This window comes from Gavialis gangeticus, unplaced genomic scaffold, assembly GCF_001723915.1.
Source record: "Gavialis gangeticus isolate Ggan-Ray unplaced genomic scaffold, GavGan_comp1, whole genome shotgun sequence".
Lineage (NCBI taxonomy): Eukaryota > Metazoa > Chordata > Crocodylia > Gavialidae > Gavialis > Gavialis gangeticus.
Window position 1 is genome coordinate 38,283,916 of NW_017729028.1, and position 13,711 is coordinate 38,297,626.

At 43.3% G+C, this 13,711-nt stretch overlaps 2 protein-coding genes across 3 annotated transcripts in view; one reads left to right on the plus strand and one right to left on the minus strand.

Moving 5' to 3' along the window:
- The window catches only part of CLIC5 (chloride intracellular channel 5), a 141,061-nt gene extending 136,503 nt beyond the window's left edge, over positions 1 to 4,558 (minus strand). The window contains exons 1-2 of one of the 2 annotated variants that reach the window (XM_019520974.1): positions 4,495 to 4,558; positions 1,375 to 1,452 (exon numbers count right to left, since the gene is read on the minus strand). The gene's annotated coding sequence lies outside the window, so the exon portion shown is untranslated. Of the gene's footprint in view, positions 1 to 1,374; positions 1,877 to 4,494 lie in introns of those variants that run through there. The other variant, XM_019520973.1, reaches the window with a different exon arrangement.
- A 3,310-nt stretch (positions 4,559 to 7,868) lies between these two features.
- ENPP4 (ectonucleotide pyrophosphatase/phosphodiesterase 4 (putative)) lies at positions 7,869 to 13,374 on the plus strand. The gene is made up of 3 exons (XM_019520972.1): positions 7,869 to 8,737; positions 9,469 to 9,639; positions 10,461 to 13,374. The coding sequence occupies exons 1-3, from the start codon at positions 7,903 to 7,905 to the stop codon at positions 10,823 to 10,825; spliced, it is 1,371 nt and encodes a 456-aa protein (XP_019376517.1). The 5' UTR covers positions 7,869 to 7,902; the 3' UTR covers positions 10,826 to 13,374.
- Positions 13,375 to 13,711: the final 337 nt, after the last annotated feature.

Here is a 13,711-nt window from a genome sequence, read left to right on the forward strand (position 1 = left end):
TAATGTTAACTGCCCAGTCATGGGACGAGTCCCACCATGAGTTACCAAACACGGTAAACTTGAATTTCTGGCTGAGACAAGTTACTACTTAATATGCACCCTGCCCACAAAGCCCCTATTCATGTGCCAACCTCTAGCCATCTTCTGATGGCTTTTAGGGTGGCTGAGTGGTGAAATAGGACAATATAATCACAAGCTCAAGGTCAAAAGCTTGGCTGTGTCTGCTATACAATTGGCCATATGCATCTGATACATCTGCATGCACATATGTGGGAGTAGGATGAAACTAAACTGTTGGACAAACCATTATTTCACGTGGCTGTAGAAATGTATTCACTTTTTTGGAAGTACAGTAGTTAGGAAAAAAATCAATGTTCAGAAAGATGCTGGTTTGACAAAGAACTTCCATCTCCAGGTCTATTTATCTATAGAACAGTTACAAGGTAAGAAGCAGTTTTACAAAAATCTCCATGCTGCCCTGTTGTCAGCACACCTCAATTTTGCCCCAGCCATGTTTTAACAATGGTTGGCATAATGCGATCCTGGCCATAAAATTATAATGTATTATTTCTATGAATGAAAATGTAATTTAGTTTTCATCTACAGTCTTGTCTTTGTTAAGAATATACAGGATATTTAGAGATAAAGGTAATGATGTGTTTATTCTTGTCTTTTCACTGGGAACTAGGCAAATTTTTTTAATATAGGCCACTGGATTGCTCTCTGCTGGTAAAACCTTTCTGTCATTAACAAGCAAAGGCTACTTCAGATATGGGGACCATATTATTTTTAAGGAAATCTGGGACACTGGAGTGGTGCCCAACCCAGCCCAGCCAGCCCCCCACCTTCAGCCACCACTCAGGAGGAACTGGGCCCGGCATGTGCAGGTGGGGCGGCACCTGCTCCAGTCTGCCCACCTTGCTCCTGCGCAGCAGCAGTGCCTGTCCCCCCACCTACCTAGCACACCGTGCTGCTCCATCTCCTTGCCAGACTGTGCCCCACACTCGTCTCCAAGGCTTTTGTTTCAATATTCACCAATTGGCCTACCAAATCTAAGACTGTCCCAGCCAAACTAGGGCATATGGTCACCCCAACTTTAAATGGACAACTTATTTGAAATGCTTACTTAGCTATGATCTATACCTTGAGCCATCCCTTAGGGATTTAAATGTTTTTAAATACTTGTACTATTGGTGCTCTGCATTCCTTCTGAATAGCATATTTAGTTTGTTTTTCAGACCAGCTGTTAAAAATACCACTGTAATACACCTCAGCCTAAGCAATGTTGCTTTTTGCCCCTCCTAGCCACTGCTTCAAGGAAAAACATTCTTATTTGTCATTGGAATTTGGCATCGTTTCAATATGCTTGTTTACCTCTGAAACTAGGCACCATTGTGGAGTCCAGAAGCAGAAATCAGACTTCAAGCTTCTGCACGCAGGAGGCTCTGGTAACTGGATGAAATAGAGAGAACAGTGACACTACAGAACAGTATGCCACCCTGCCTGGCATGTGACCCGAGGGGTATCATTCCACAGAGAGTAGGAGGAACTGCATGTCTGAGTCCCTCTCTGTTTACGCTTGATATGTCTTCAAATTAAAGGGACACTTACAACTTGAAAGCTAATTAATTGAAAAAAGCAGAAAATAGCTTGGGATGAACACTTGCCTTTTTATGCTGTTATAAAACTCATTTTCTAGTATTTTCATGTTTTCTCTCCTCTCAACGGCATGAAAAATTCACACAATTAATGGGGCAGGGAAGGGGAGGGGGGATGAGAAAACTATATAGGGGAAACTGTGAAGCTGACTACTCACAAAATTGTGCCAGCTGCATAATAAACTAACAGCAAAAAAAGGAAATAAATATTTTTCTCTAACCCTTTAGGTATAATTATTTTTAACTGTAAGTTACAAGAGAGAGAGAAAAAAATTAAATGTGTAATTTCAAGTAGATCCTGTTATTCAGAGTCCTTCAGAAAACTTTAATATCCTTAACTGAGCGAGTGAATTTCATTTCTTGTTTTCATCTGGACCAGATCAAAATTGGCTGGAGATTAGTGAGGTATGGCTGCCAGCCTGCAATCCTCCTAACTAAAGCTTAGCCAAGCATCAAAATATTTTTAACGACATATTCTTAACATGTAACAGGAAATAAAGCACCTTCACCACTAACACTTGCACAGTTTTTCAAGCTGCACAGCTTTACTGGTGATCATTATTTTTATTACACTGGCCCTAATAATGTTAGGTGCTTGGACAGATTTACTTTTAGAAAGTCCCTCCCTGAAAACAACCTTACAGGCTAAACCAGTGGTACTCAGCCTCTGAAAGTGACTGGATCCAGTCCACAGTATGGGGGATCAGCAGCAAGCAGCTTGACCTAGTGCTTCTCCTTCCCAGACCTGTACCCTGCCACTGATCTCCTTCACAGCTCTCTCTCTCTATTGGCTGGGGGAGGAAAAGCACTCATCTTGTTAGGTCCTTGGTTTGATTTGCTTTTCTCAGTTTGAGTCAAAAATAAAAATATTTTTATTGACGACTCATTTCTTGTAAGCCTTGGGATTTAAATGGTTTTAAAACTTCTTGCCTGGGGTAGGATTTAAGGTGTGATATCAGTATATGCTAGTGAATACATTTCAGCATAGATTAAACTAAGACTCAGCTCAGTAAAAACTAGGCTTATTGCTTAGCACCAATATGACTTACACAGCTGCTTCAGTGCTTTAGTGACTAAGAATGGAATTATTCTATTTTTTCATAATAAATACATAAGTAACCTAGATCCACAAAGGGACTAATGTGTGGTGATGCATAGCATCACCATACCTAACTTTTAGATACCTGGCCACAAGGACTGCAATCATAAATTTGAGTTAGATCTTTAAATTCCCTGTACAGTGAATAGCGAGATTTATGTGCCTTAACCTGCAATTCGTAGCACTCATCACAACAGGCTAGGGAATGCCTGACCCAGCCAACAGGAAATCCAGAGGTGCGAAGTCCTCTCCTGCATTTAAGAGCTTACATGAAACTAGGATTCACAGCCCCAAACCACTTCTTTGACATGAGCATCTATGTCATCCCTTTCAGCACAGATCATTGACTCAGTCTTTCTTTCAAAACAGGGGGGTAAGGAATGCCCACCTTTTAAAAATGGCCTACTGGTTGGAGCATTTGCCTAGGAAATGGGAGAGACAGGATCCAGCTCACCCCATCTCCAGAAGAATGTCCCAACCACCAAACCATAAGTATACCAGCTGCTTATCTTAAAAAAGCTGGTAACCCACCTTATCCATTGCATATATAAAGCTCATCAAGGTTTAAAAGCATACAATATTCAATATGCATATATCATAGACACCTGTGATCTTAAGATAAATTAAGCTGCTTACTTCTGATGTTATTAAGCCAAAGATCAATGTGATGCACTTTCTCTCCTTACACTATAGCATTAAAATTAAAATAAAGCATCAAGAAATGTCCTATTTATTTCTATCTTGAACTGATACCAAACATTTCCAGTTTTGCTTTTCATAATTTCTGTGGGCTTGCGTTCTGCTGCAGATTCAGAGTTAATCCATAATCTCCTGTAGATTTACTAACCCCTGCTGTACAGACAAGCAAGCCTGTGGCAGAGCCTAAAGCAGACTCTGAAGCCCTAAGGCTCAACATCCTCTTCCTCCCCTCCTGTCCAACGTTACCCGTTACAAACCCCTCTCCCTCAGCTAGGAAAAGAACCCAAGAATTCAGGTATCTACTTATACAAACATATCTCCATCTCCAGTATCCTTGGTATTTTCTATAAAGAGATGCTGTAAAATGGGGAGCAAACACGTTGCATTTACAGGTCAAGAAATTTGGAGGGAGAGCTAGTTCGGGCCACAGCCGACACAGAACCCGGGGTTATGGGACCCTGTACATTTTCCAACCCCCCCCATAGGAGTCGTGGAATTTCAGGTGAGCCAACATGTTCCTTCAATGGTTTATACTTTTCAGAAATTTTAATTCTTGGGCCTCGACTTGTCTTCCTTGATCTCTGCCTTGAACAGATCTTCTCCCTTGATCTCTGCCCAGGATGTGGCTGCGGGCAGCGGGGAGGGGGTGAGCAGGGCTGGCTATCACCACCACCGCCTGCCCCGCCACCATCCTCATCACCTCTGCCGGGGGTCCCGCCGGCCCCAGGCCCACATCTAGCCTGTGAGGAGCCAGTCGGTATGGACCTGGCCTAGGGCTTAGGGGGTTTGGCACTCTCTCTGCCAACAAGTTGTGGGACACAACTAGGATGCAGCAGTCATACAACTGGAGAGAGCAGCTCACTGGGCAGGCCAGGCACCGGGACCACGCTACAGCGGTAGGGAGGCGGACAGGACGAAGCCGGGCAAGGGCTGGGTTTCCTCAGCACGTGAGGTGCGAGGAGCCCTGTGGAGCCCCTGCCCACATCCTACTGCCGCTTCCCGCCCAAAGCACGCAACGCTGCACCGGGCACCCCTCACGGCTGCCTCTAAGGGCCTGGCTCTCCTAGCGCGCTTTCCCCCCTGGAAAGGTGAAGGAACTGGGGAAACTGACTCACAAAGAGTCGGGGGGGGCTGGTGTCGAGAGCATAATCCAGCTGCTGGCCGGCCTTGACACAAGTGCACCCGCCCGCCCCGCCCATAGAACCCCGCGAGCCAATCACAACGCAGGCGCAGGGCGCGCTGACCAATCCGCGACCCCCCTCCCCAGCAGGTGGTGGTCAGTAGGGACCGTTGGCGGCAGTTTCAGTGCGCAGGCGCGAGCCTTCCCCGCCCCCCGCTTCAGACGCCGCGCAGCCGGCGGGGGTGAGTGACCTACTGCGCCGTGGGGAGAGCTGGGGGCGCCGGGCGCAGACCCCCGCCCCAGCTGGGGGGGGTCACGTGACCGCAGGTGCGGGGGTCCCTCGGCGCGTGGCGCTGGCAGACCAGCTGGGAGCAGAAAGCAGAGCAGGAGATCAGGGCAGTGAGTATGAGGCATAGCAGGGGACTGGCGCAGGATGGCAGAGCAGCGAAGTGAGCTGGGGGAGAGCCAGAAGGCAGAGCAGGAGACATGGGTGGGGGGTAGAAAGCAGAGCAGTGGGTGGAGGCAGGGGGAAGGTATGCGAGTGGCACTTGGGAAAGGACTTCTTGGCACTGGAAACAGCTTCCCCAGAAAGAGTCGTCCTCGCGGGGCAGTTCAGCATTGCCCCCACACTTCCCTTGGGATGGGAGCGAGGGCAAGGGGTTGGTAAGTTCCCCAGGGAGGCACCGAGCAGAGCGTGCTGGCCCATGAACTAGTCCAAGGAGCCAGTGGATGCTGCCCAGCGCAACCCGGCCTGGAGTCCTGACCAGATGAGGGACAGGAAGTTTCCCCGCAGGCCAGGGAGGAGCCTCCTCCTTCCTGGTCGGAGAGCTGGCCCTTGGGAAGGGAGGTGGCAGCTCACCTGCCAGAAGAGTTGGCCTCTGCACTAGGCAAATCCTTGCATTGGGAGGGGTTAGGTAGGACTGACTTTGCTTGGCAAGAGGCTGCACAAGGTGACCTCCTGAGGTCCCTCCTGGCCTGGCTTGTCTGCATTTCTGTGAAACATGCATCTGCACCTGAAATCAGCACTGCCTCCCTCTTCTGTAGCTGACTTGTGTTTTGCTGCCAAAAGTCAAGCCCAGGCTCTGCAGGCTGTCGTGCTTCTGCACTGTGACTTGTTTCTGCTTAAAGTTGACTTTTTGAGGCAGTTAGATTTGGATCACCTTGCCAGAAAACAAGGCTGGTGCTGTGCTGGAGTGTTGAATTGCCGTGGACTGCTCTAGCTTCCTGTATTGTAGGGGATAATGTTTTAATGAGCGTCAACCAGTAGAGATTCCAGACTTAGAGTTATGAAAAAACCCCCAGCCAACTAGAAATATTTTTAAAATGAAATTTCTGTGATTGTAGTAATAGGTTTTAGGTTGGGTTTAAGCAGTCTTCAGTGCTGTTTACGAGTTCAGAAGTAACTCCTTCCATTAATAGATAGTAAGCACAAAGTGAAACTGCTTAATGCACAAAACGAAAACATATAACTAGTTAAAAGTGAAATCCCAAAATGTCATTTCTAGCTTCAGTGAATGAAGGTCACGGTAGTGTTGATATCTGATGGCAAAGGAGTTATTTTTGAATGACTTCTTTTTATGTAACTGATATCCTTTCTTAAAACTTTCCTTATCCATAAAGGAGCAACCTGAACTCCTTTCTGTCTGTTAAGGACTATAATCAGCTTCCTGAAATGAAGAACTGGATAAAAATGACTTTGAGGTTCAGACTCTACCAGCAGCCTTGGGAGAAGCATTTGCCAGCATTTCTACTGATTTGAAAGGTTCAGGCAGACCAAAAGTTGAACCAAGTGCTTAAAACAAGTTTTTAGAAGGCGATTCACTGCAGCATCTACTTTATCTATGTTCGGGGCTTTTAGCACCATTATAGCTACAGAATAAAGGAGCTTGTAGTGTTGACAAACTGAGAGTTCTTGAATTCTTTCTGGCAAAGAGTTGTGCCATACGGCATTTGCAGAGAATGAGGGATGTTCTGTATTTCCTCCTTAGGGATCCATGTATTACAATTTTATACACTTCCTAACCTCCACCCCACCCAACCCATAGGAGTTGTAGGAATTTCAGGTGAAATGACACTTTCCTTCTATTGATCTTCTTTAAATCTTGAAGAAAATGTGGTTCAGCTATTTTTGAAAGTGGGAGTAAGAAAAGATTGCTAATTTCTAGCACAATTAAACTGTCTCTAGTGCTCCAGGGGTCTGGTAGACTAGCTCAGTTGAGCAGGAGGATAGTTTTGAGTTTGAAGAGGGAGGCTTTGCCGTTTCTGATAAAAATCCATTTGATCAGATTCTAAAACCAAAGAAACTACCAGCTGCATGCAGTTAGAGCTTGTTAAAAGTTTGTGTGAGAAGTAGTTTAAGCAGCAGTATTGCACTGCTGGACTGCACCCCAGGAGTACATTCATTGCTCATGATGATTATAGGTGGATGTGTGCGGTCCGAAACTTCACATCCTAGAGCCTTATTGTGTAATATGAATTCTTTCTGTGCAAAGTATTTCTGCCACCTGTGTTGAGTTCTCTGCTTCAGGCTAATTTCTTAACTGTGTCAGAGCTGGTAAAACATGCCTTCAGAACTTGCATTTTTATTTTCTAGGGTAGGAGAGGTCTGGTGATTAAATTGTGATGCAGCATAAAATTTGTTACTGAAAGTGCAGTGCAAAACCTGACTTTGAATTTGTTATAATAGGTTTATATCAATCAAGAAGCTAGCTCTGAGGGAGTTATAATTACTAGTCACTCTTGGCAGCTCTTACTATAAAGCAAGTTAACAAAACAAATGTTGAAAGGCTGAAATCTTTCAGCAGTTTCACAAGAAGAGAGGTAGGAATGGGAAGTACCATAAGGGAAAAGTGGGAAGAATACCTGTTGGTGGAGGGTGGAGATCTTTGAACTCAGTAAGCTGCATTTAGGAATTTAAAGGAGCTACTTATTCACTCCCATTATAGGAATATCGGTCTCTCTGCATAGACTCTCTAGAGTAAATTTGGCAACAGTCTTACGCTTTATGCTTCCTTTAGCATGTAATGGCTTATTACGTGGTGGGGGGGGAAGGGAACCTAGATGGCTTGTGTTAAGAAAGCAAGCCTGTTTCTTCTGCAATCAGATAGATTTTTTCCTGTTGACTCCAGTGAACAGTGAATGTAGGCTTGTGCCAGTTATCTCAAGTTGGGTGGGGGGGTGGAGACATGGGGGAAACTTTACTGAAAAGATAACTACACATTATTTAACATAACTAGTTAAACCACTGCAATACCATCCAAGATGGTTAAAATACGTTTTCAACTTCTCACAGGTGTATCGGATTGGCTGCTGGGAATACTTCTGAAATGTCAATGATGTACTTCATGTTAACGTTCTTTTTTTCTGGAATTGTTACCTGTCATGGTAGTAAGTCTGCCTATAATGCAGTACCCCAGCTGCTGCTGGTCTCCTTTGATGGCTTTAGGGCTGATTATCTGAAAAATTACAAACTTCCTCATCTTCAGGAGTTTATTAAGGATGGTGTGTTGGTGAAGCATGTCTCAAATGCTTTTATCACAAAAACTTTTCCAAACCATTACAGCATAGTGACAGGCTTATACGAAGAAAGCCACGGCATTGTGGCTAATAAAATGTATGATGCAGATACAAAGAAGAAGTTTTCACCACCTCATGACTCGGATCCTTTTTGGTGGAATGAGGCAACTCCTATTTGGATAACAAATCAACAGCAGGAGAACAGAACAAGTGCTGCTGCAATGTGGCCTGGTACTGATGTAAAAATTAACGATACGACATCTCATTTTTTTATGAAGTATAATGTTTCAGTATCATTTGTAGAAAGAATGGAGAAAATTGTTACATGGCTGAACAGCTCTGACCCACCAGTTAGTTTTGCCATGCTCTACTGGGAAGAACCAGATGCAAGTGGGCATAAATACGGACCAGAAGATATAGAAAACATGCGTAAAGTGTTAGAACAAGTCGATGATCACATTGGTTTCCTCATTGCTAAACTAAAAGCCTTTGGTTTGTGGGATAACATTAACATCATAATTACAAGTGATCATGGAATGACTCAGTGTTCCCAAGAGAAGATTATTAAACTGGATAAATGCATTGGCCGGGATAACTACACTTTGGTAGACACAACGCCAGTTGCTGCAATACTTCCAAGAAGCAGTACGTATATTTACAGTGGTCATGAGATCGTTACACTTTTTTTTTTTTTTTTTTTTGCCTCCTTCCTGGAAGTGTCACACTTTAGTGATTAGTTGAAGGAGTTACAAAAATAAAGCAGCTCATGTTGCCCAGCACAGAAAGAAGTTAATTGTTTAATAAACCAGGGGCATCTAGATGACAAAAATAACGGGTTCTGGTAATTCAAGATAACTTGCTAAAACTGTTCACTTCAGCATCAAAAGCTGTATGGCAAACAGTGAAGGCCCTGATGTGTCTTGATGCTGAAGCTGTTAGAAAAAATGTTTGAGAGAGACACTAGGCTGCATTCATTTCCTCTTCTGTTGATTCACCTTGACAAAAACTACCCAGCTATTCATGTGCAGTAAGTGCTAGATCAGTCCCTAATCAAATTGGGTATCTGCAGTTATATTGGCTTTTCTGGCTAAAGCCATGTTGCACTACAACTATAACCTTAAACCCCATCATTTTGATTATCACTTTATCTTGTTCATCCTACTTCAGTTAAAACCCCTGTAGCAGATAAGCCAAGTCTTTTGAAGGTGAGGGAGGTTAAAGGTTAAAACAAAAATGAAATCTACACTAAGAACAGGCACAATGTCCCTTTCTTCTAACCTCAAATAGTCCTTAGTTTGAGAGCATTGGAGTTAAGTTCAGTTATAATTACAGTGAACAGTTGCTGTTTCACATGCAGTCTGTTCTTTATTTTGTAGACAAAACGTATGTATATAACTTGCTAAAGAACTGCAGTACTCACATGAAGGTGTACCTCAAAGAGGATATTCCAGACAGATTTCATTACCATCACAATAATCGCATTCAACCCATAATTCTGGTTGCTGATGAAGGTTGGACGATTGTACAGAATGAGCCAATTATAAGATGTAAGTATCCTCCTTAATACTTTTTGGTGATTTATTTTGGTAAACTTCTATACGCTGAAGTGGAACCAATGGGTGCCCTATTCACTGATTATGCACTTTAAAAGCAAGTAATGCATTCCTTTGAATATAAGATGTACTTCTAAAAATGGCACGCTTCTTAAATTTGGATTAAAAGTAAAATAAAAAGCTCTTCTGTGAACCGTAGATCTATCTTTATTTGATGTTTTACTTTTCTTAAAAATGAGTTGAATGAGAATTTATAAATACATGCTTATGTTCAAGGATGCCTTGTATTTGAAGGAAGGTGATATCATACAGCCAATGCCTGCAGAAGAAAGCTCACGGTCTCTGGGTGATGAGTCGGGATTCTGGCTTTCTCTAACTTAAAAAAAACTTTTAAAATCCCCAATGTTTATCAGAGAGAACCGGGATCCCTGGTGATGAGGAAAGAGGGTAGCCTTGTATTTATATCACTGACTTAAAACTTGGGAGACAAGGGTTTGATTCTGCTCCATCACAGACTGTTTGTTTGACTTCAGACAAATGATTTAGCCTCTGTGGCAACATCCACATGTGGTGTGGATGTTTGGTTCCCTGGGGACAACTAGCAGCAGCACACCTTGCAGCACTGCATACCACACGGCCTTGCTTATCTGGACGCAGCCTGTCTTGGTTCCCCACCTGTGTGTGTATTTAAAAAAAAAAAAAAAAATTAAAAAGAACCTCTTCTCTGCATCACAGGAGTACTGTTAGACTAAATTAAAGATTGTTTTATGTGCTAAGGTTTTATCATGATGGTTTTCTTTGCATTTCTCCTCCAGTAGGTGACCATGGCTATGACAATTCTCTCTCTAGCATGCATCCATTCCTGGCTGCTCATGGTCCTGCTTTTACCAAAGGCTACAAACAGAATACTGTTAATATTGTTGATATCTATCCAATGATGTGCCACATCCTAGGATTAAAACCACAGCCCAATAATGGGACCTTCAGCAACACCAAGTGCTTGTTAGCTGACCAGTGGTGCATAAGTCTTCCAGAAGCCATTGGAATTGTGATTGGTGTCCTTATGGTGTTGACTACTCTTACCTGCCTTCTAATAATCATGAAGAACAGAGTGCCCACTCCACGCCCCTTCTCCCGACTTCAGCTGCAAGATGATGATGATGATCCCTTAATTGGATAGTATATTGGAAATACAGCTTCCTTTCATAGACATTGTTTCTGAAAATAGGCCATAAGTTAGATCAACATGTTTACTTTCACTAAATAACAGCATTCTGTGGCAATGCACTTTTAAAGGGTACCCATTCAAAATATTACATAAGATGTACAAACAAAAACTGCTTGCTTATATTCCCTGACCAGTAACCCAAAAACAGAAGATTTGTAAAAGGAAATGTTGAACAGATCTTTTGTTCCTTGTTGGAAAAAGCACTTAAAATAAGGATGGTTTTTCAAGTCCCTTCACATATGTAAAAATAAATATCATCTATAACCTAGCAAAGCCAGAATATTAAGTGTACTTTAAAATTTGTAAATGAAATGGATTTCATTTTGTACTGAACCTAAGGGTGACTTCCTTGCAGTTCTTGCACTTGTATACCAGGAAGAGGAACACCTGGGGCCTTGCAGATATTTTTAGGCCCAGTAAGCTTTCAGTTGTACACATTGGCCTGTGTTGGAAGTGGAGGACTCTCTTTAATTTCTTGTTTCTAAAAGCTGAGGGGGAAAAAAAGAAAAATCAAATGATGGGAGTAATGGTTGTTGGGAAGACCTTACCGTCCAGTTGTATAATGCTCAGTGTCTAAAACTAGCAGAGACTATAATCTAGTAGTTACAAGGCATGATGGGGGAACATGGACATCAAGTTTCTACTTCCAGGTAAGACAGTGACTTTTTGCATGGCGTTGGACAGGTCATTGCACTTCTTTGTACCATAGTTTTTCCTCTCTGTAGAAGTCAGTTAATACTATTAACTACCTCATTGGGATATTAATAGGCTAAGTCAAAGTTTTGAAATGCTTCTCGGGCAGGTTCTGCAAGCACAGCCTACTGTTAATTGATATGAAAACATTACTTTGATACTCCCTTCCCCTCCTTAATGAAGCTCTTAGCTAACATAGTCTCCTGTATTATAAGAGAAGCTGATCACCTCTGTCGGCCCCCAACATATCTATTGGATGTGTAATGTCTTTCTCATGCTATAAAAGAAAATGTCTTTTAGGACTTAAGGTGTACCAGGTGAGAAGCAAACACCTTCCCTGGGGTATATGGGTGGTCCCACTGCTCGCCCCAAAACCATTTTGATAACGAGAAAAACATTTTTGGATCCTGGCAAAGATACAGAACACAATGGCAATGCTCTGGATCTGAGGATGAGGACTTCTGCTATTGATGTTTAAAGCCTGGTTTAAAACTGTACCTATTAACTTGAAATCACTGAAAATGGTCCCACAGTACTACTTAGTCCCTGATGTTCTTTCAGTGCTAAAGTTCTGTTCAGTTCTTAAGTCTGTCTTGATTGCATTGGGGCCAGAGACTGGTGGGGACTTGGGCACACCTCACTGTTTGGTGTTTCCTGTTGGGTAGCTGCAAGCAATGTTGGTGGCTCCTTGATTCAGTGTTTTGCGTTACACTCTGGGGGCCAGGTGCCTGAAGCTAAATGTTGCACTACTAAACTCATAGGCGCCTGAATCTTGTACTGGATCTCATCCTTAGATCACAATGAGGATGAGCTTGAGGAACCAAGCAGGTGGTTTCAGCACCAGCTTAACTTTTGAAAAATGCGCAAACTTGTTTTACTAGCACAGGGAGGAGGGGGCAGGGAACTGCTACTGTATCTGGCCACCTTGGCACTAGCAACACTCTTTTTTAACATTTCGGACAGCTACTGAAAACCTTAAGATCAAATAGTAAAAGACTATTGTTTTAACACCAGCTGATGTATTTCTATGCTTCCTTTTCTCCCACGCCCTCTTATTTTTACAGAAAGTTAAGAGGACTAGCAGTAGTGTGAATAGCAGTCAGTCACTGAGCTGCTGTGAAGGAGCTGGGAGAAGGGGAGTGATTAGGACCAAAGTAACTCCCTTTTAGATGCGTCACAGGGCTAGGAGAGCTGTGGAGGAAGCCTGCTGATTACCAAGACAGGAAAGACGTGCGTGTCTTATGGATGGTTCTGACTACAAGTTGGCAAGTTTCAGAGGGAACCAAAACTAGATGGCCCTCTAGGACCCAGGGGTTAGCAGCCTGTGGCCCACAGGACAGATTCAGAGTGTGGGCTTTGGCAGCAGTGGCTTTCTCCAACTTGCTGAAGGCCTCAACTTGTGCTGCCACAGGGGGAAGCAAGTAGCAGCAGGGTCCTAGTGCCTGCCTGCCAGGCTCTGACCCAAACTGGGTCAATCTGGCCCATTGCAGCCTGCTTCTATGTGAGGTGGGAGAAGGATTAATTTTGAACTGAAATGTGAAGCACCATTCATACTGCGTGCCTACAAGTGTTTGGGGTGGGGAGGGATTCGGAGATACTACACTTCTCTGGTTTGCATATCAGAAAAGTTTCTCTGAACTTATCTCTAAGGAGATATTGAAACTGAGCACTTACCTTAACTCTGATAGTTGGAACAGCCCTTTATTTGTTTCTGGCTTGGCATATTGTACAGGTTTGCAACAAAGACTCAAGGTCACCTCCAGAAAAGTGCATATTGATTTGAAGCAGGTCAGATGTATGCCCCATAACAATTGATACTGATCCAAATCCAAGTGTGTGTAGTGTTGTGGGACAGTGGAAGGGGGATGCTCCTTAACCAAGTGCAGTAGTCCTTATCCAATGCTCAGATCATTTTCCTGCTAAACTCTTTTCTGGGAGAAGGGAAATGTTTTGGAGTCACCATGTGGTGACTTCCAGCAGATAAGCTCTGCATTGATAACTGTGAAGAGGGGTTGCCAGTAAAGCCAATGTACTTACGCACCCTTATTGTTTTTTAGCTACTAAGTTCCTTTATTTATCAATATACATATCGTGCAGTGTATTCTTTGAATGACTCTTTGCTTGGTATCTTCAAACTGAGCTGTG

What these genes read in the sequence shown, in the direction of transcription:
- ENPP4 (XM_019520972.1), top strand. Translation starts at nt 7,903, where the DNA reads ATGTCAATGATGTACTTCATGTTAACGTTCTTTTTTTCTGGAATTGTT. An exon ending in TGCAATACTTCCAAGAAGCA is followed by an intron (nt 8,738 to 9,468) that starts GTACGTATATTT and finishes TTTATTTTGTAG; the next exon opens with ACAAAACGTATGTATATAAC. An exon ending in GAATGAGCCAATTATAAGAT is followed by an intron (nt 9,640 to 10,460) that starts GTAAGTATCCTC and finishes TTTCTCCTCCAG; the next exon opens with TAGGTGACCATGGCTATGAC.